Source organism: Accipiter gentilis, chromosome 29 (genome assembly GCF_929443795.1).
Source record: "Accipiter gentilis chromosome 29, bAccGen1.1, whole genome shotgun sequence".
NCBI classification, from domain to species: Eukaryota; Metazoa; Chordata; class Aves; order Accipitriformes; family Accipitridae; genus Astur; species Astur gentilis.
This window is the reverse complement of record NC_064908.1, coordinates 19,924,774-19,947,429: the sequence shown is the minus strand read 5'-3', so window position 1 is coordinate 19,947,429 and position 22,656 is coordinate 19,924,774. Positions and strand designations below refer to the sequence as shown.

Sequence of the window (22,656 nt, the reverse complement as noted above, 5' to 3'; positions counted from 1 at the left end):
CAGGACAAGACAAAAAGGACTTGAAAATCTGGAAAGCGAGGTGTGGTATTATAACCTTGGAAAGCAGAAATGCAGATGGCTGGCGACTGCGTAACTGTATGCACCGAACAGTGGAAGCACAAGCATTTCACACCCATCCAAACCCTGGCTGCTGATGTGAATTGGACGTGTTGCACATATATTTCACCTGTAGCCTTTTCAAATGCAGGTCAAAGCGATCTCAGAAATGCATAGGCCATTCATTTTACAGATCATTATTTTACCTATGGATAAATGAATTGCTGCCAGGAATGGTTTAAATCCTCCTTATTCAGAAGGGATAAATTCCTGCTGAGGTAGGAAAAACTCCCCTGAAGCATTCAGCTGGTTGAAGGATTCACACTGTAGAAGCTGTGGACAGTCAAACGGTGTAAGGTAAATGAGAAGTGTTTGCCAGTGTCAGTATGAAGAATGCACATAAGCAGGAGGATATAAACTGTGTGGCAGGAAGATGATCTACCCTTCATTAAAGTAAACTGAGCCTATTGCCAGCAGTTCATGATGTGTCCTGGAGAAGAACCAGGGTTAAAATGATGGAAAGAACAGAAAATGGAAAAAAAAAAAAATCCTTAAAATGTCTGGGTTTATCTTTTCACACTATATTTGACGTTATGACCCTTCCTAATGGTAACTTTTATCAAATTTCATTTTAAAAAATGTCAGCAGAGTTATGTAATTAGTCCTGGCCTTCTGAAGTAAAAAAAACCCCAAACCACTAACCCCATAATTCACCTACTTTCAATTAAAAACTTTCATTCCAAGCATTATTAAGTCACTGTGAAGACTATAAGCATGTACACATGGAACTTCTTTTAGTCACCTGGATGTCTTTGCTATCATCATGCCCAAGTATGAAGCCTGATTCTTATTTTGATTTGTGGGGGTTTTTTCTCCTTTTCCTTTAGATGAAGATTATTATTACAAGTGCCTAAGCTTTACTCCTTACCTTCCAACAGAAAAAAAATAACAAACATTTACAGGAAAGTGCTCTAAATATGGGGGTTTTTTAACAGCTAGGAAGAAAAGATAGTTTGGAAACCAAAACATCCTGGAGGCACTTTCTCCATCCATAGTATATTTGATAAAATGACTTTTGCTTCCAGGGCAGGCATTCAGCATCTTCATTAGTATAATGATCCTTAGTCTTCTCTTCCCAAACTTAGATAATTCGAATGCAAAATAAGTTTTATGAAATGTAGCTATTAATAGTGTCGATAAATTTTAAGTTGTGATTATATATTACTTCCAGTAATGCTATCCCTCTCTACTGTAGATCAAAATATATTTATTCAGCATTCTTAAAATCAAATCTTTTATCTTTGCTTGACAGAACAATCCAGCGTGCTGTTGAGTACCAAGGTGACTTGAAAGTTTTTCTAATGTGTAATCCCCTTTTATAGTCTGTATTATGTATGAACTCAAAGACAAAATATCTGCATTATCTTAAATAAACTAGGTAAAATGTATTTCAAAAAGTTTCTTGAGTCAAAAAGTAGCAAATCATTGTATGTATTTTCCATATTTGTATAGGTTTCATTATATTCTCATTCTAAGTTATTCTTAAGTCTCTTTCATATTTAAAAAATGAACTACACACCTATCATGCAAAATGTAAAGAAGTATGTTCAACTAGTTCAAATTAGATATACAGTAAAAATACACTTCCAAAGAAATATCATTTCCATTTTTGTTCATGTTTTTAACAGAATTTCAGACTAATACATCAAATGTGGAACTGTACAAGTATGTGAAGAAACATTAGGATTGCAGTAGTAAAAAAATGTACAGCATTCAAAACCAACAAGCTCTAAACAACCAAACAATACCACAGGATTGAAACAATCATGGGGACAACATAGGTCATTGGAGCCAGTGAGTGAATCCTAATGCACCTACATAAAGACCCTACATAGAATATTGTCTCTTATTTATATGCAAAATCCCTGATTCGATTAAACCAGACAATTTCTCTAATTGTCTCTTATAGATTTTAGATAAGATTAACACGAGAGTATTCCCCTTCATAAATGTCAGTTATTTGGAAAGGCAATATTGAAAATTGATTTGAAAGGTATTTCCATCCATGTGGATTCAGGTAGTTAAAATACAAGATCACAAATAATAGCACTGCAACTTTAAAGAACCATTTGAATTGTTATCCGCTACATTTTCCGTAACACTTAAGAATTCAGGATTCAGTTTTTTAAAACTGTTTACAGGTTAATACACAGGGTTTTTAATTATGGGCTGTATCCATGTAACAGTGGACCAACATTGCCTTTTAAATCAAGAAAAGATCTAGCTAAGCATGTCAAAAAAAAATAAAAATCTCCAAGGTAATTGACAACGAACAAAACATTACATACAGCAGAATCTCTGTGTCTGAGTATCTTTGAAAGGCGGATATGTACTCTTTTACAGTCCACTAACCAGCACAATTTCCTTATTAGACATTTATATTATGAGGAAAAATGCCTTGGACAAACCTGTAACAGTTATTAATTCAAACCAAATTATATTTTTTAATGTTTCATCATTGTGCATAAACTTAATGAAGTACACTAGCTTATTGGTCTTAGTGACCAGAACGTAATCGCTTTCATAGATCTTAGCTAGTTATAATTTTTTTTAGGACTATCTCGCTTTTCAGGTAACTCACCTGTGGGTTTTTTTAAGCTGAAGTGTGAAAAAGGTTAATAAATGACCTAATTATGTCAGCATTTCTATCCCACAGTCCTCATGCTCTGAGATCTCTCACTGATCTCGATAGGAATTTGGCTTGCACAAGAATGGCAAATTTTCAGCTGAGAAAGCTGAATAAATGTAGGGCTTTTAAAACCAAAACACTGTTACCAAAGAGTCTTGCCTACTAAATCATCTTCAATGCACTGAAAAGGGCAACAAACACAAATCTTGGCACCTATCTTGCTGTTTATTTGGAATAATCTATTAGCAATTTTGATCCAATGGGGAACGACAGATTAGTTTTAGAGAGCTAGCCACATACAACTTAACGTTTGACTGAAATAAACGGATTGTAACAGGTTTGAAAAGGAACAACCATATGCATCTTATGTACCACTCAAAATCTATAAAACTACTGGGCAAACAGCATAGTGTATACTCGTTCTTATACATATTTAAACTTTGCTGAGGTATTTCTTTAATTACAGAAAAGCATCTTTAAAAACAACAGGAAAAAAACTCAAAATATGAGTTATATTCTGCACAGATTTTTTAGGGAGAAGGAATTCAATTGTATTGAAAGGTCCATAATTGTTAAAGGAATAACCACTCTTATTAGTATCGGTAATATCATATTCTTCCTTGGCTTTTTATTCCTTCAAAGCATTACAAAAAATGTAAGGCTGTGACTTTAAAAAACATAATTTTGCCTCGACTTTGCCCACCAGTGTTGTAAAATAACCTGAAAAACTTCTGCCTTTTTCCTGGGAAAAACCTTACCCAGCATCCACCTCTGTAATGGACTGATTGTGTTGGATACCCCACTTGCCTCCTCCATGAAATGGGACAAGCCATCTCTTGCACAGAAGCAAGATTGTTTTCATAAATGCTAGCTGAAGGCAAGTTTCTTTCACGCGGCAAAATTAAGTATAGTTTTTCTGTTTGCATTTTAACATTATCTGATAACTTCTACCTGCACCTAACAGTTATTTATTTCTCTACCGTGAAGATAGCTAGACTGTTGTACAAGCTGGATTTCTCACCCATATATACTTCAGGAACAGGAGGAATGTATACATCATATTTAGAGTTTATCCTAGGCAGATACTGTGTTTGAAGTGCAGTTTTCTAATCCTTTTAAATACAACCAGCCTATCTTGATTGTGACACTAATGTTAAATGTAACTGCAGCCATTACCAAGTAGTTTCCATAAGTGGTTTTATTACTGGTTAGATTTTACAAATTCTGGTATTCGAACAGACTTCGACCTTAAAATTCTAAAACAACAAAGCAACCAATGAAAGGCTTAGGACTATTCAAAGTAACAAACTCTTTAACATTTTTGCCCTGGTCATAAATATACAGAGAGAAAAAGAGAGAAGTGGACATGGAATCCAAAGAATGTAGATAAAACAGTATATAAGGCACATGGCAGTCTTTGAAAATACAGAAGCTTTAGCCAACTTAAATTAATTGCTGTTTCCCTTGCTCAGTCCACAAAACTGTACAGTTACACAAATGTTGTGTTGCAATAGATCTTCCAAGTTATTCTTCAGTCCATACTCCATAATACCAGAACACTACATTTCCTTCTGTTTTTTAGGAGAGATCCTAATCGTGGTTAGTCAGTTGCTCAAAGCCTCTATTAAAATACACTTGGAATTTCAGCTAAGAATAATTTCTTTTTTAAAGAAATTATTAAGAAAGAGTCATCAGAAAAGGTTTGTAAGGGTTGTCTGTGAAGGACTTCGAGATTCATGAACCTCAAGACTTCCGGGCACTGATGTCAAGACAGATGTCACAGTAGGCATAGTAGGATTAGTCAAGTCCGTTAAAGTAGTGGGAGTGCTGGATGGACTCATGGAGGCATTGGATATTTCTGAGGCAGGACCTGATGGGGTCCCTGCTTGGAGTGTTGAGTCTGAAGTCTTATCCACCCCTGTGTTTTCTTGACGTAAGAGGTTCCGTCTGAATTTGGCTCGAGCATTTTGAAACCAAACCTGAAATAGTTTAATATAACAGGGTAGCATTTAAAGAGCTGCAGTGTTTAAAAAAGCAAAAGCATATTCACAAATTCACCAACACTTGAATTGGGAAGATGTTTTTACTGGTAACATGTTAGAAAAGTAGCCCTAGTGATGAGAAGTGTCCTCTGCATGCCTGTAAAGCATTCCTCTTTCCCTCTCCTGCAATCCTGTATAAACAGTCTGCCTGGGACAGGAGTGGACTAAGGACGGAGGACGGGAGTCTTTCTGTGCAGGCTATGTATAAAGATGCTTAGAAATTTGGCAGCCTGCATGAATCCTTGATTGCCCTCAATCCCAGAAGTATTTGTCTGGATGAGGCAGACATCAAGCATCTGATGAATATAATAAAATAACGAGTTTCGGCACCCTCGTATCTCAAGTCCATCTCCCATCGTAAGCAGCGGGTGACACAGACCACAGCACCCTGCCTCTCTGCGGGCCCTGAGAGCTCTCCCAGGAACTTTCTCATGTCTTGGTGTCTGCAATGCTCTCACTTTTCTAAAAGGACTGTCCCTCTTCCTTACTCTTCTCTTACTCTTCTTTCTCAAATGCTTCAGCTCCCTTCGCCTATGATAGTCTCCTTTTTCAAATGTTTTCAGTACTGGAATGATGTCGGGAAAAGAGGCTTGAATGGTGTTAAAGACCTACATTGCATTAAAAACTGTCATTTCAGTAGAAATTATATCCACATACAGAAATTTTTCCAAGATTGCTACTTCTTGCGTTATCTGATTATTATCTATGAGTGAAGGACAAAAGCTATGACTTCATCTTTCTCAGTTAAATTTCAGTGTTTAGGTTCAAGTTAATAATGCTTTCCACTGTCTGCTGGATTTGTTTAAAGATAAAATATTTTTCTGACCTATTTGAAAACAGATAAATAAAATGCATTTGTGAAACTTGCATGAAACCTAGGTACACCATATTACTTTGACTAAATTTGAAAATGTCGTTAAATACCCCGTGTTCAACCTGACATATGTTGATACCAAGTGATTTTACTGCTACAACCAGCTGAAATTTCACTGTGCTTATTTATCAGAAGGCCTTTGTCATTGTTACATTCTTTACAATGGACTCAGTCTTGATCCTACTGTCCTCACGTTGACCTGCTACAAGGAATAGGACCAAGTCTTTCCGTTCCAGATGCAATGAGCCTCATCATCTTTGTATCTGTCGGAGAAAGGAACCGAGCGAGTGAAAGGATCCTCATAGCCACACAGTACCTCCATCAGATTTCTCCTCTGTGGCCTGTACAGGGAAACGGAGTGCGTGGAACTCACGAGGCAACACCAACCTGTACAGAAATTCTGACCTCTACCTCTGAAACAGCACGGCCCCTGCCATAGGATCCGCTTTAAGCCAGACCGCTAACGGAAGAGCGATACGTAAATACGGGCAGTCCTGTAAGGCGTTCTCCTTGCACTCGCAGCTCGCCAGCCGCAGTTAGAACTGATGAACATGTCTCAGCTGGTTTTCCTCTGACTGGTTTTCTTCTCATCTGTGGATGCTCAGCCCCAAATCCACCTATTGAGCACTCTTACTTTTTCTCTGGAAAGCTTTCTCTCCCAGCCAAGGGTCTTTAAGGTGCACACCCTCTCTCTCACGCTCTTTCCAGGGGATGCCACGAGGAAGTAATCCTCAGGCACAAATCCTAGCAGTGGCCGTAGGATCTGCATTCACGGGCTGTGCATAAATCACATCCCTACAGGTCCCTGTTTCTGAAAGCTCAGTATTTTAAAACAGTTTATGTTGGCATTCCCTTTGTTAAAACACTTGCTTTAAAGGCTATTTGTCTGTTTCATATATGACAAGAAAACAAAAATCTTCTCCTAAACTAGCACAGGTAAAAATATACTCATGATTTTATAACATAGCGCATTATAGTGGTAAACCCATTAAAGGCCAGCGATGTGGTCAAAATGAGGCAAACCCAAATGTGGTCTTTTTGCCTTACACTTTCACAACCAGTGTCCTCTCCCATGACCGTTCACTCGGAGCCACGCGAGAAGGGAGGTGTGGAACTGTGTGCGTGGGGTTCTGAGCGAGGTGAGGAGCCTTGTGTGCAGGGGATGCAAGTGAAGCAAACCAGTTTGTTCTGGTCATTCAAGCAGCTAAGTCTCAAGCGCCAACTAGTTAGGAATGGTAAAAAAACAACGACGTGAACATTTATGGGATTTTTTTACCTTGCAGTAAGAGGTAATTTGTATTCATCCCACAAAGTAATTTGGGTTTGGGGGTTTTTAATATACCTTCTAGCAATTATAAAAAGGATAACACATATGAAGGTGAAATGGAAGCTTAGAGACTGCCACTGTTGATGTGTATGTGTACCATAGTTAAGTAATAAAACAGAACAGAAAAAAGCACTAGTCCAGTTGCATATACACATACTTCTGTGTAATTTCACACTTATGTTCATTAAAAATATACATACTTATATATGCAGTAGTCCCAAATATAAGTAACATTCCCATTCCTATTCACAAAACAATTTTCTTGTTTAATTGTGTAAAACTGTAGAAGGCACCACAACTATTTTGTTTAGTTACATTGTTCCTAAACGTCCAACTGCTCCTTAACCTTAACAGGGCGAGAGACTCTACGGTATTTTTTCTGTTTGTGATTTGAAACATGTAGTATGTAAAGGAAAGTGAGCAGGATTATTGGTGTTTATGTATTCCCCTTTATCCTCCATTAAATATGAAAACCTGTGCTCAGGTGCCCTTACCAACGACCATTCATGCTGCCTTCAGGAGCTGCACATATAACATGGTCCATTCTCTCTTTAATAGTGGTAATTCATGTTAGGCATAGAAAATATTACATAACCTTCTAAGTATTATTAAAAAATAGAGCTTCTATGACTACTTTCACTTCCTTCCTCACTGAGATATTGTCAAGGTTAATCAGCTAATGTTTATAAAGCTCTTTAAAATTGTCCAGTAATAAATATTCATATTATTACTGAAAAGACATCTAAATATTTGTTAATTGAAATTCTGAAAATACCTTGTCTTAGGATAGAAAGGGATAACATAATTATTGCAATAGCGATATTCTGGTATGCACTTAAGATATGACAGTGTTCAGCTCACGTTGAAGAGTAGTGAAAGAATTAAAACTATTGTTTTCTGAGTTGTAGGACTGTAGGCCTGCTTCTCTACTGCCCCGTGTCGTTACTTATAGCTGCGCAAAGTAGCGTGTAAGAGCGGGCAAGCCAGGGTTGCCCATGCAGAATGGCATAGTGCTGTATGCTCACATTGGCAATTCAGGCCCTGCACCTGTAACGGTGCTACAGTAAAGTACAGAAATAATAACCCTGACATACATAACTGAAAGAATTGTTCCAGAAGGACTTATCTCACATCAATTACACAATCAGGAATCTGGTCTTCAGTACTGAGGAACAAACAAAATCATTGGGAAGTATTTAGTGTTTTCCTGTCCAACTGTATCATTATAAGGCTGAGCTATTTCAAATCAAAGGGGAAAATATGGACCAAAACTCCCACTGAAAAATAAAAGCAGCTGCGAGACCCACCACTGATGCTACCACATTCTGATTAGCGGGGCTGGATGCCTGTAGCTGGGCAACTCAGCAGCTAGGCAGAATAATATTTACTGCAGTTAAAATACTATACTATCTCTTCAGTGATCTGTGCAGCTAACTCACTGTCTCCATCAAGTAAAATAGGAATAAAATAACATCTCCGTATGATAGGGAAGTATTGAAAATATATATGCTCAGTATGGTAAAGGATCTGGATGCTGTGGTGAATGAGATCATCTAATCACTTTCGATAACTTTATTTTCTTGTTTGTAACAAACACCTCCATTGTTGCAACTGTTACATATTAGTTGTATGAATAGCTTCTGCTAGAAACAAAATTTTAAACACAATTTTCCTCATTCACGCAGCTACCTGGAGACATTTAGGTTTACTGGATTTTACTAACTAGTAAGCGGAGAAACAAAAATATAAAAGATGCTGCGCCATAAAGCAAACTACATTCACTCATTGCACACACATTCTGATTACTCTGCTGTAATCAGTAAACACACAGTTAAAGGGGAATTATGGGATATTTCATGAATGAGGGCTTGGTAAAGAGTCTGCAGTATGCTAGCCTAAAGCAAATCTTCACTGAAAGGTAGTGCAGGGTACCCACGCACGACTGTGAAAATTTTTCATGTTTGTTGACTACTGGAAACTGAATTAGCAAAGTCCAAATGCATGCAGTAATCCTCACAGGGTTTTCGCAGCAACTTTAGTGGGGAGTGATTCAAGAAAGAATAAGCAGTGTACAAAACCCACTGAAAAGTAATGCTTTATGTTCCTAAACTGCTTTTGCCATGAATAATCATACTCCAGACTCCCACAGAAGGAAGAGGTGCATACCTATAGCCGTATCTTCTTAGGGCTATCTATTTCCACCTCCCTTTTCGAAACTCACAAAAAGGAAGATCAATTCTCAGAAAAGGAACTTTTATGCCAGTTAGTTAGCTCACAATTAGCTGGTCACTTTAGCTATGAATGATAGCTTACAATAATGGGTTTGTGCTCCCCAGCTGCAGTACAAGAGGTGTATGAATTAAATTGCAAATATAAAGCTAAACTGGAATGAAAATAAATAAAAATAGGGGTTAAAAATATAAATAGGCTTACTGTGATTCGAATGTGGCTACTTACAAAAAATAGTCTGCATTACAAAGCCACTGAAGGAAATGTAATTCATGAAGCGGTATGTTACATTTCCATGCCATTCCACTTCTGGACATGTGTAGCTGATGACTAATTGTATACAAAGCAAAGACAGAAGTCAGGTCTTCCAAACCTGATATCACAGATCATTAAGAATAAGGTCAAATTCTCTGCTCATCTACAAACGAAGTGCCCTCATTACATGTTATGTGGGACTGTCTATATAGCAAGGGCACTATGGCTGTTTCCTAAATCACTGGGAACTCTACTACGTGTGTTAGGGAAGTACACTGGTTTCAGAACGAGATAATCTGTTTCTCCTGATCTGCTGCCTTGCATTTTCTATTAAAGTGTATTCTATTAATTATATACAAAGAGCCACAATCCTTCATCAGCTGAACTGAGATCTGAAGATACAGAAAATACAACAGCTTACAAAGACCCCTAATAACAACATAGGGAACGCGGAGGATTTACTACTGGCAAGCATGCACGTACGCCTGGGAGTCCATGCGCCTTTGGTATGTAAGACAGACTAATACTAATGATGCTTGTTTAGATCAATAGTGTCAGTGAATTACTTCGTGTTCAATAAATGACACAGACAGAATGCCAACCTTTCTGGCTCAAAAGAATTAACAAGTGACACTATCTCAGTAACCAACATCACAAAGAGTTTTCCCCAGCAAAGAGCATCCCTGAAACTCATGTAGGTGAACTTCAGTGTTTGAAAAATTGCCTCTCACAGGTTAGAGATAAACCAATTGGGCGCAAAAATTCTAAAATTGAAAAAAAACCCAAGTTTGTTTTTTCATGGCCCAAATTAATTTTCAAACAAAAAGTCCAGGACCATGGAGTAGAGTGTGCTCGTAACGGACAGGAAAACTCAAGTGATACTGGACAAAGTGTCACTCTGAATCATTTTCTTGAATTGCCGCTAACAGCATCATCCTCCGGGTGCAATCCTCACCACCAACTATCATCTTCCACCACTCTTCAGCTAAAGGACACCAGGCATAAAGGAGTATTTAATGGTGAAAGTAAAAGAAGTGAAACACCAATTACTGAAACGATAAAAAAAGTTTAGTGGAATTGTAAGGGTCTGCTACAAAAAAAGAGGAACCCCTATGCACCTTGAAACTGCAAGACGTGATATGTTTAAGATGGAAACAAAAGCAATGAAGAAACTGAAGGAGGAACTGAAGTGTAATGAAGACGTGGAGTCCAGTTTTGGAGACAGGGAAATACATTCTGAAAAGGAAGGAAGAAACAGAGATAATAACTTGGGAAAAAGATGGAAGGAAAGACCCATTAGGTGAAAAGGGAAGAGAGAGATGGAAGTCAAAGTTGGTGTGGAGTGAGGAGAGAGAACAGAAAGATGATCAAGAGAAAGACACTTTCTAGACACTGATCTCATTTCTTAATGCACTGTGTGAAATTTCTCGGATAATTCAGGTGTGAGTGCACTGTAATGGGCAGAATAGAAGTGTCTAAACTCTGAGGGTAAAATAAAGGAGAATTATCAAAATAAGGATAGACAAGTGCAGTAAATTATTTCGCCCATGTGCATGGATAAAGGAGAGCTGCTATGAGAGACACTACGTCAAGTGTTAGGATGTGTGCTAGTTATATCAGAGGAATCTGTTCCACCACCACAAATCAACCTCATAAAAACACAGAAAAAAATCCAGCTATGGAGGATGTACCCAAGAGAAGTAATTACGTATGGTTTTTCATTAGTAGTTTTTACTGGGAAGCCTACAAAACCTTTATTCCTTCTTCTGTTAGGTATTAACACTGTAAGGTCCAGAATCTCTCCAGTGAATTCAGTTTTTCTCAATGTTTTTTGTCTACTGCCCTCCACTTGCCTGTGAATTTGCGAGAGCTGTCCACGATGCTTTCCCAGGAGACTGTCTCTGAGCCCTACCTGTCTCTATGAAGTTCACAAACCATTTTTTACAATTAAGACCCATTTAAAAATTTCAGGGTGCCATGACTCCTACATGCCCAAATTTAGGTATAGTTATTTGGATAAGTGCCCATTAAAACTAACTTCTTGAATCCGAACTATAAATTAAAATGGAGCTGAATCAACTAATATTCTCACCTTTGCTTCCCATAAGAGTTCAAACGGAGAGTATATCCGTGAAGCAAGAAAAATCCAGCTTTCAGAGAAAAAGTACTTTTAAAATGCAGTCTCCTTTCATGCTAAGTTACTAAACTATGAATTAAAAATTCATCTTTGAAAAATTAAATTTATGTCCACTTCGCTTATGAAAGAAAAGATATTGTCCTGATAAAATAAATTCAAACTGCTGATTAATTTCTTATAAAGGTAAACATTCACAGTAATTTCTAAATTAAGAGCTCTCTATTTACAGTGAACACACTAACTAAAATAATTAACCTTTTCTTGCAGCAGATTGGAAGCTAAAACATGCACCAGAATTAACTAACTATAGGAAAACAAGCAGGGCCCCAAAGCATCATAACTGTCATTAGAAATTAGAACCCAAGTGATCTGCTTTTGAGAAACTGAAAAGAAATAACTTTTCCCATACTTTCTAGGATTTAACTGAAGTCTCACAAAACGTATGAATGATTAAGAAAAACTTGAAAATCAGCAAAACCCATGGCATTTTAAATATAAAATCGATATTTTATTTACTTTTCAAGACAAAAGACTGCTCTTCTTACCTGAAGAACTCTTTTGGTCAGGCCAGTTTTCTGAGCTAGCTGTTTCAAGTCCTTGGCATCAGGATTGTGGTTAATAGCAAAGTATGACTTCATTGTCCGCAACTGGTGGTGTTTGAATGATGTCCTCATACGCTTTGTTTTTTGATTGCTGGGGTATTGCTGGTCTCTATCCAGGTGGTCACCATCGTTTTCATTGCAACTTAAAGCTTAAGGCAACAAGAGGGAAAGGCGTGTAAATCTATTGCTCTGTGACCAACATTGTTTGCAGTTCATCTGAGTGCAGCAATTAAAATAACATACCATGGCATGTATTGTACTGGTACAAATCCTACTTGCCTTCCCCTCCATTTCTGCATCTTCTATTTTTCCCTTACAATAACCAGCCTGCAAGGACCCTCACCTGCCTCTTTATGGCTTTTAAAATGTCAGGTCTGTTTCCTTTTTTCTTCCCTCCATCTCCACACAGCCTTTCCTCCACTTTCTGCTTGTAGGACAGTAGCTGTCCTCAACTCTGTAAAGTGTTTTAATGTACTTTGTATCACTATAAATTGCATTGTAACGTACAAAGCAAGCTGTACAATACAGTCCACTTAAATCTCGATGGAACAGACCAGTTAAAATTATAATTATTTCCGCCATCAAACTAAACCCTGTAGAGTACAAGAGAGACCATTAAATGAAACACCATAAAAGAAATAAAGTTTGTGGGTACCAGACAGCAAATTATGACTACAATTTGACTAGCTAAAGAAATAAAGCTGTTAATACAATGCATCACTGGCATGCCAAATTAAAAATATCTTTTTAATTATTTAAATGTTTATATTTCCTTTTTTTTAAAAAGTATTTGCAAATACTAGTTTGAATGATCAATTCTGTTCTATCCTTTTGAAATCACTGAATGACACTGATTGATACATTTGCATAAATCAACCGTAAAGCCTGTAAAGGAAGTCTATGAGCAAGGAACATTACAATAATTGTCAAGTAGTATTAAATGTTGCATGCCAAGCAAAATAATCTCATAGACCAAAAGTAGTTTTTCATTTATTTGTGCATACAGTAAACCATAGAAAAACTCTTAAAATAACATTAAGGACCGAGCTTAAATCCACTAAATCAGGGATATAACTGAAAATTAGCTCTGAGAAACTGTCATTAATTTGCTTTTTTCTGTTCCAATATCTGCAGCTCCCTTTTAATTTCCTTTAAGTTTTATGTTAAAAGTAATGAAAAATGACTACTATCTCTGTTCTATGTTGCCTGCAAAAAAAATTAGAAAAAAAAAATATTTTAAAAAGTGAATTATTGGTGAATTTCTTAAACACATAAACAGATTTGTTTTCAATTGTCCATTACTGCTGGTTCATTACAACCGAGTACATCTCATAGACATGTCTTTATAGTTTTACTCTAAATTCATGCTATCCATCAGAGGTTTTCAGCCCTATTGAAAACATACAAATCCTGAAAGGCGTACATTAAAAACAGTTTTAAAAAATATACATAAAATGCATGTACTCATAAGTCAAAATGCATACAGATTCTATAAAGAGCAGTTTTGCAGCATGTACAGTAGCTGCTTTGCAAACTTTAGCTTTTCAAAACCTTCTAAAAAGATAATGGCACAATATAGAGCAAGGCCTGCAAAAATTCAGCTTTAAGACCAAAAGCATGTTTGTTTAATAGATACAGAGAAAGTGTCTGAAGCCCTAAACTTTTCTGTGTGTTTCTGTACTCCTATAATTTAAAAAACAGCTTAAAAAAATTGTACTGTATATATAAATGTGTGTGTATGTATGCGTGTGTGCATGCATGTGCGTACATTTGTATAAATCCTTTCCAGACCTAAGTATCTTGTGCCAAATTCTAGCAATAAGAAGCATTTCTGCTTGTTTTCCTGTGGTGTGGAAAGACTGGAAGCACCTGAATTTAAAAGGCTTTAAAGGAGATAGCAAAAATGCAGTATTAATGGAGCTGGATGGAAAGTAGCAAAATCTTTCCTGGTTGAAGAGCTGAGATCTAGTTGCCAAACTGGGGTCATCCCACGTGCTCCAGTCTCCTTCGTAGCTACAATTCCTGATGTAAAGAATACTGAAACTATATTGCTGGTAGCAAACTCTATTATGGAAATGTCAAACCAAGCAGTGCTTGGTTTTAAAATGTACTCACAGAATTTTAGATGTTAGTAATGGAAAAGACCTCTGTGTGTTATCTTAAATGCTTTCAAACCCTCCCAGAAATAACAAGGCAGAGACATAGGAGGAAATGCATCAAAATCTCTGTCTGAAGGACTGAGATCTGTTCATGTTAATATGCAGCAAAACAAACCCTAGGGCTGCAAGTGGTTGGATTTTAACTTGTTCCATAGAGAATGAGATACATTCAGGATCCAAGGAAGTAAAAGTGATTCTAAACCATCCCAGAATGGAATGAGAGTATCAGCTTTTCATCAAGCACTGATAAGACAATGAACAATTTACTCTTTGAATTTCTCGTATTTTTACCTCCTCATCTACTAAATAAAAATAGTATTAAAATGACAGTAAATATGTACCATTTGTGACTGGCAAAATACTGTTCTTTTCTATGAAGAAAGTTATAGTACAGATTTTGAAAGTGCACAAGGGTGTCTGCTGTTCATTGTCTTGCGCAAGTGCTTTCGGTACCCCCAGGCATCACCCGATATGACATAAATATTCCTGCTTAGTGCCAACTCCCCTCTTGTATTTGGTTTTGGTGCCTGGCACCATCTTCAAAAGCCTATTATATTAGGTCTAATACTGTATGCATTTCTCTCAGAATCTGAACCGTCTATGGATGTTGCAGACACAGAGATACAGAACGGGCCAAAGGTGTAAGCATGTGGAGGTTTTAAGTGCTGAGGAGTTTCTGCAAAAGGCATCACGGTGTAAGACCAACACCGTAGGTGCTCCTCACGCAACCCTCAGTTTTCCAGGCACTTCTTCCCTGTTCCTTTGTGGTGTCCCCATATATCCCCCAAAGGAATTGTTGAACTACCCGTATGTAAGATTTCCATTCAATTTCCATTCCAGCATCTAGAGCTCCTGCTGGGAGTTCAGAAATACAGTTGGTAAAATTCTGGTCGAATAGAGGAGTCTTAAATTAACTAACGTTTCATTCCTATTTTGTGATAAAACAAATTCCGCAGTGGTGCCAACTCTCTTTTTTGACCCTACAACATTTCTAAGGCCCTTGCGCCTTTCCCCAGTGCCCACGTCCAGGCCATTGCCCTCCTGTCCTTCGGCTGGTCTCGCCAGTGGCCAGCTCTTACAGCCTCCTCCATTAGCACCACGGTACAAATATCCCCTTGGCCACAAGATGGTGATGTCCACGGAGAGCATCACCAGAACCTAAGATTACAACATTGTATTTTGGTATTGGTGACCAAAATAACCTCAGCAGGATAATGCATAATACCATCTCTAAAAACAGCAACATGAGTGTAAAGCAGGACGTGCTGTTGTTATCTTTGTGACAAATGCTATTTGAAGAAGAAAACTTGGGAGCACTGTTTTGCAGTCAGATCGTCAGATCACCCCCCCAACATGTCCCAGTTTGGGGCAAAGCACGCGCTTAGTAGTCAGTAGGTCGCTAAGTACATGGCACATGACGAAGATGGGAAAGAGGAATTTCCTTTGGGGGAACTTTTGTTCTTAGTAGCTTGTGTTTGACATGTTAAATTACCCAAAAAGAAAGCAAACTAATCCTGATTCCAAAAGAACGATGAAACAAGAGACACATTTGGTGCATGGAGCAGCTCTCCCTATTCAGTGGCTCAGGAACATACTCCCCTTTCCTTCTGTAATAAGAGTCAAGGGGGTGTTTTAACCTTCTGCTGCCTGGAGAGGGAACTTGTGATTAACCAGGCTGGGCAGGGGTGCAGCCTTAATTGCTGTTCGGCAGGAGTGTGTAAAGGACTTTGTGGGACCCGCATCCTTGAAGGGGACAAAAGTGAGACAGAGCCCTCTGAACGGTACTTGGGACAGGAGCAGAGGCAGAGTCTTTCTCCCTGGTGGAAGGAGAAGACACTCGGGGAAGGCGGACGCCTGAACTCCTCACCACAACTGGGACTGAAAGGGGTGAAGCTGCGGCACTTGGAGCAGGCAAGGTCCCCTCCCTGCTTCCGAAAGGCGGCATCGGCCGGAGGGTCCCCCTGCCCAGCCCTCGGGGCAACAGGCGCAGAAAGCGCTGCCTCAGCCCTGACATTTCCAGAGGTGGTTTTGGAAGAGGGGGAGGCGGCCCGTCTCAGGGAGCGGCCGTATTCCCGGCTCAGCATCCCAAGGCGCCGAGAGAGGAGCAGAGCTGGGACTAGGAACCCTCCTTCCCGAACCGGCCTTCCTCAGCCTCCTCGGACAAAAGGGGCTGCGTGTCCCGCTGCCTCCCGGGGTCCGGGCCGCCCCCCCCCGGGGCCGCGGTGCCTCTAGGGGGAGAGGTTGGCCCGGGCCGGAGAACAAAGGGTCCGGAGAGGGGCCGCGCCGGGCCCCGGGCTCTGCGGGAGGAGCCAGCGGCGGAGGGGGATTTTTTTTTTTTTTTTTTTTTTTTTTTCCCCTCAATTAAGCCAATTGAATGGCGCTGAATAGCCGGTGCGAGTGCGCGGTAATTCCCTGAGCGCCGCGATTAACCCGGGCAGCCCCGGCCGAGCCGGGCTCCTCTCGCTGCCCACCGGGCCGGGGGAAGGGGCTGGCGGAGCCGGAGCGGGCTCCGCTCCCCTCCCCGGGTGGGGGGGGGGGGGGGGGTTCGCCCCGCCGTGCTCTTCCCCAGGGACACCCCCCCGGCCCTGCGCCACGGCAGCCTCCCTGGGGAGAGAGAGATGGGGGGGGGGAGCGCTCCCGAGGTCCCGCTCGCCCTTTGGGGGGGGGGGGCGAGCAGGGCCGGCCGCCTGCCCCTGCCCCGACCCCAGCCCCTCCGCCTGCCCCTGCCCCGACCCCAGCCCCAGCCCCCCGGGGAGGGGCCAGATGCTCCGCGCCCGCGGGAGCCCGAAAGGTGACCACGGGGGGGGGGGGGGGGGGGGAGGAGGAGGAGGGAGAGAAGCAGGAGGAGAGGGGAAAGAAGGGAACTCTGATTTTTCTTAGGAAATCGCTGCGAGACATCCGTTTTTAAGCTGCGACTCCCGTCCGCTCGCTCTGCCACCGCCCTCGCAGGAAAGCTGCTGCTGAGCTTTTGGTCCCAGGGGAAAGGAGGAGAGAAAGAGAAATTCGCTCTTCAAAACTTTCCAGGCTTTTCCCGTTTTCGTCAGGGGGGAAAAAAAACGAGAAAAAAAGCCCCCAACCAAACAAAACCCAACCCCAGGCTTTTGCCGAAGCCCGTTCGGAGGGTCAGCTCCGGTCGGCCCCGGGGGGTGCGGGGAGGGGAGGGACCGGACCGAGCCCCGGTGCTGCGGGACCGGCCGCCGGGCCCGGGGAGCGGGACCAGCCGCTCGGCAGGCTCCCGACCCCCGGCCAAGAGCCGCCCCCAGCCCCCGGGGGGTGTATCTAGCCTAGACAGTCAGTCACCTTCTTACTGAACCGCTCTGGATCTTCCTGCTAGTGAAGGAAGGAAGGATGTGTTAGTACCTTCGCCGTTTGCACAGGTTATGGGTGTTTTATCAGCTCGTCGCGCCCCAAGTTTGCGCAATACATCTGTCATTTTCGAGGATATTTTAGTGGCTTCACATTAAAGACAGGCTAGATACAAATGAATAAAATATAGCAGGCTGTGGGAGGTTTGGGGTCTAATTCACAAAGGGAGTATTCAGAATTCTTTACAGGTGCTTCTGTGTTCAGCAAGCTTTCAGCCATTGATTTACTGACCTAAAAAAAAAAAAACCATCAAACTCCATTCCAACAAGTGAAAGAAGAAATTATGATCACAGGAACACACTTAAAAAAAAAAAAAAAGAAAGAAAAGGAAGAAGAAAGAAAGAAAAAGAAATCTTTTTGAAGTTCCAGCATCCTTCTAAGCTATTTTCCACTTGTCAGGCTCTATCCACATCTAAAACCCACCATCCCCGTGCAAACGGAGGCTTGTTTAAGTAGAGAGAAAAAAAAAAAAAGAAAAAAAAAAAGAGTCAGTCCAAATCGTGTTGCAGATGAATATTTGCTGCAATTTACAAAATAATTCCAGTCTCGACTCTGCCTAAGTTTACGGGTCCCTCTTTTCCCACCACCTCTGGGTGTAGATTTATTTACACAAAGTATTCTACACAAATTGCCAGCAACAGATCCCCTCAGAGGACAATATTGTGCATTTCTAGTGCATTTCTGAGAAGGAAATGAGAAGTTCCATTAAAAATAAAAGAAAAATTATCACGCTTTTAAACGGTTTCCCTTTAAAAGGCACAAAGTCGCAGGCTTTGCAATAATTTGTTACTTTGTGAAATTTTACATCAACGGGCAACCTGGTCTGATTTCCAAGATCAATGGCACTTATCGTATAAATTAGTCGATTATTGGTTTAGTAAATAGTTAAGTAGATAAATAGTTTAAGCAAAGAAGCCAAAGGTTCCTCGAGGAAGATCTCTTAAGCTTCAGTTGCAGTCTCTAAACAAAAATTAAAAGACCAAAAAAGAGGAGGTCAATTATTTTGAAAACGAATTTTAAAAAACACAGTTAAAGACGGTTTATTTAGGAAGTCAGGGAGCAGTAAGACTTTCTCAGGCTGTGCTCCCATCCAGGACAGATGCCGCTGGTTCGGTTTAGAGGTCCTTTGAATCTGAACATCTGCCCTGCACAGGGAGACAGCGGAAGGACAATTAAAATCTAATCCCTCCGAAAAGGAGACTTTTTAAACGGGCAAGACGCATATTTTTACCTATGTTTTAAAGCTCAACTGTTACTCGCGAGAACACTACATACACCTTTCATCAGCCTTCACCACTGGGACTGCTACTGATTTCTGCACTATTTCCAAATTATTCAGCAATTAGTTAAACCAATAATAGCTGGCAGTTTTGTTCCCGAGGTGCGTTTGCCACTTAGAGATGCGCCTTCTCCCCCTGCCATTTTCACTGCAAACCGCTCCATTTCGTCGCTGCTGTTGCTCTGTCTTTAGGCGCAAAACACCCGCAGCCTCATCCTCCCGCCGGGGCCGCCTCCCCTCGCCCCCGAATCCCCTCGGTGCTGGCGGAGCAGCAGTCCAGCCCGAGCCCCCCACGGCCCGGCCCTCGCCCTCGGTCTCCGTCCCCCCCCCCCCCGGAGCTGCCAGCCCGGGGCAGCCGGGGCGCGCAGAGGTGCGGCTCCAACCAAACGGCAGCAAACTTGGCCTTCACCTAACGCCCTCCCCGGGGAGAAAATGAATGAAGGAATAAATAAATAAATAAATAGCTGCTAAAGGTAAACCTGCGCCCTATGGGACGCGTCTGAACTTCGCGGGTTAAAAAAAGAAAAGATGCTCGAAGCAGCGGAGAAGCGCAGGCACCGCTGAAGCAACGCAAGGAAAGAGGCGAACGAGTTTCGTCTCCGGGGTCTAACGGGACAGCTGAGCGCACAGCTTCGGGAAACTCGGGTCTGAAGGAAACCCCACCTCCGCCTTGGATTCTTCTAACAGAATCAAGATCTAAGAATTTTCTTTTGGGGGCTTTTTCCAGTTGCACACAAGGAGCGGTGCCGGCAGCCCCAGGGATCACAGCCGCTCTGGTGGGCAGTTACAGGGAGGAAGAAGAGCGAGGGGATGGGGGGAAGCAGGAGACCGCTCGAATTCCTTTGCCTGCAAAATGACGGTGCCGCGGTGGGGAGGTTAAACGAGGAAACACATCCGAAAGTTAGCAGCTGGGCGCAGAGAGCCCGAGGGACAGAGTTTCTGTCGGGACCGCGGGTTCGTGGCTGCTGCCGGGTTTGCGCCCTTTCCCCTCGCTGCCCACCGCAGCGAAGAGGCAGGGGCTGCGACTGGGGGCAGCCAGGCTTTATTCCGAAAGGGGATGCTGGGAGTTTCCCCGCTCTTCTCCGCGTCACATCTGACGAACAAAACTCCAGCCGAACTCGTCCCGGTAGGAGCAGACCGGAGGCCGCCTGCAGACACCTGCTGCCTGCAGCCCCCGCCCGCGGTCTGCGCCCCCCCCCAGCCCTGCGCCCCCCCATCCGCCCCCGCAGCGGGTCCTTGGGAAATAACCGCTTTCTTCCTTCCTCCCTCTTCCCTTCCAAAAGTCTGAGGTGCAAGAGCTCAGGACAAGGGCAGAACAATTCACCCATCGGCAGCCTTCGAGCGTAGGTACTAAAGAAAATTCACAGCTCTCTGAAGTGCTAACTTACAGTCTCTGGTTTCCAGATTTTATTTCAGGCTACACTCCCCCTTCTCCCCCTCCTTAACCAGATGACCTTGCTTCAAAACATTTTATTTCCAGCTGAAGTGAAAAACGCTAACATATTAGCTTCTGTAATTGCAGTTTGACAGCACTTGATCTCAATAATTATGCTGCAGCTAAACTATTATTAACGGTTTAAGCTAAAATAAACGGCAATCCCCCTTTGGAAGCGAACAGAAACAAACCCTCTGAATTGTTCTGGGGGAAGGTGGGGGTCTCTTACCTGCGTTGTAGGCTGCCAGATCTGCCCCAGGCCCTGGGCTCTTCCTTTTCCTGGGTCTCCCCTTCTGGACAGTCCCCACGCCGTTGTAATAAGGCAGTCCCAAAGTATTGGCAGAGCCCGCTCCCAATGCCGGGCCCTTCCCAGCGGCTACATCCGAGTGATTGAAATGCACCTGGTACTCCCCCTGGATGAGAGTCTCGAAATGGAGGCGGCAGTACACCAGATTGTCCTTCATGCCAAAGTGATCGCCGGTGGTCAGCATCTTGTTGCAAGTGGTGCAAGTGAAGCAATTTAAGTGATATACCAAATCCCTGGCTCTCATGACCATCTCGGAGGCAGAAATCCCCAGGTGACACCTCGCGCATCTCTGCACCGAAAACCTCCTGCAAAACAGAACGGCCAGAGGAGACGGTGAGAGGCGCATCCCCCCCACCACCCCCCCCCGCCCCCTTCGTCGGGTCCGCCCGGAGGGCGGCAGAGGGAGAGGGGCTGCGGGGCCCGGGCCGGCCGCCTCGCCCGGGGCAGCGGCACAAAGCCGGGGCGTTTGCGGAACGGCTTCGCTCCCCGGGAGCCGCCCCACCGGGTTCCGACCCCTGGAGGGGGTTCCGTCCCGCTTCCCACCTCCCGCCGGGGAAAACGCACCGACCCCCGTCCCGCACGCTTCCCCGGGGCCGGGGGCGGGGGGGGGGGAGGCTCCGGGCCCCGCCGCCGGGCCAGGGGCAGCCCCGCTACCGGCTGGGCTGACAGCGTGCCCGGGGCTCGGCCCCGTCCCCTCGGGCCCTGCGAGGGACAGAGCGGGGGGGAAGGCAAGCCCTTCCCACGGGTGAGGGTGCCGCTCCGTGCCCTGCCCTGCGCGTCCAGGGCTGGAGAAGCGCTCAGCTCGCCTTGGCCAGGTCGTTTCCCCTTCGCAGCCCGAGGAGGCCGGGCAGGGGCCGCCTGCTTGAAGGCCCCCCGGACCCTCAAAGAGGCTGGGGGGGTGGAGGGAGGGGGAAGCGGTGCCCGGGCTGTGCCCCCCTCCCGAGAACACGGGGCCATCCCCACTACGAGCGTCCCTCCGCGGTGGGAGGTTTTAGGAGCCCACAGGCTGCCCCACGGGGATGGCGTGCCCACGGATCCTCTTCGGGACGGGGTTCGCTCGGCGTGGGGGGCAGCGAGCGGGTTCCCCCCCCCCCCCCTTCCCAGGCTGGGGGCAGGCTGTACCTGTAGTAATCCTCCTTGCAGTAAATGCTGCCGTCCTTGCTGAAGCAGGTGAGCTCGGACTCCAGGTTGAGTTTACATTCGCAGCACTTCAGGCAGCGCATGTGCCACTGTTTATCCACAGCCAGGAGGTAATAACGGTCGGAGATTTTCCCCCCGCAGCCGGCGCACAGGGCAGCCCTGTCACTGCTGATGGAAGGCATGGTCTGCTGGGGGAAAACAATTACAGACCGTTAGCGAGAGGGAGAAACTCTTGGGCGCTGCTGGGCTCCCCCCCCCCCTCCCCCTGCCCGGCCGGGGCCGGGCTTCTCCTCTTCCTCGCAGGGGCTTGGCAGACGCGGAGCGGAGGAGAAGGAGAGCGGGGGGGGGGCTCCGAGCCCGGCCGCCCCGACCTGCCTCCTGCGCCCGGGAACGCGGGTCCCCAGGGTCCCGCAGCATCCCACCTTCCCGGGAGGAGGCGGGGAGGAGGGAGAGGCAAGAAGAAAAACACCCTGGGTTTCAGGGAAGGCGTCCGGATGAGACCCAGGATTTTTTTCTTTCTTTTTCTTTTTTTTTTTTTTTTCTTTTTTCCCCGTGTGGATGTTCCCGTCCCAGAATAAGAAAAGATGCTGTTCAATAAACAGGCGCAATAATCACAGAGCAGGGCAAATCGCAGATAGTTAATTTTAAAATTTATTATTATGGATATACTGAGAGTGTCTGCATAGTTAATGCTCTGTGAGTGCGTGTATGCGGAGCGTGTCTGTGTGTGTATTTTCCTAGCTATAAAATTCCGAGTG

At 43.5% G+C, this 22,656-nt stretch overlaps 1 protein-coding gene across 5 annotated transcripts in view; it reads right to left on the bottom strand.

Annotated features, from left to right (window-relative positions):
- Positions 1–1,732: 1,732 nt before the first annotated feature.
- The window catches only part of LHX2 (LIM homeobox 2), a 34,955-nt gene continuing 14,031 nt past the window's right edge, over positions 1,733–22,656 (bottom strand). For 3 of the 5 annotated variants that reach the window (XM_049831625.1, XM_049831623.1, XM_049831626.1), the window contains exons 2-5: positions 21,881–22,083; positions 20,681–21,063; positions 12,156–12,361; positions 1,733–4,725 (exon numbers count right to left, since the gene is read on the bottom strand). In XM_049831625.1, the coding sequence (XP_049687582.1) occupies positions 4,438–4,725; positions 12,156–12,361; positions 20,681–21,063; positions 21,881–22,080 (1,077 nt within the window). In that variant the 5' untranslated portion in view covers positions 22,081–22,083 and the 3' untranslated portion in view covers positions 1,733–4,437. Of the gene's footprint in view, positions 4,726–12,155; positions 12,362–20,680; positions 21,064–21,880; positions 22,087–22,656 lie in introns of all 5 variants that reach the window. The other 2 variants (XM_049831622.1, XM_049831624.1) reach the window with 1 other exon arrangement.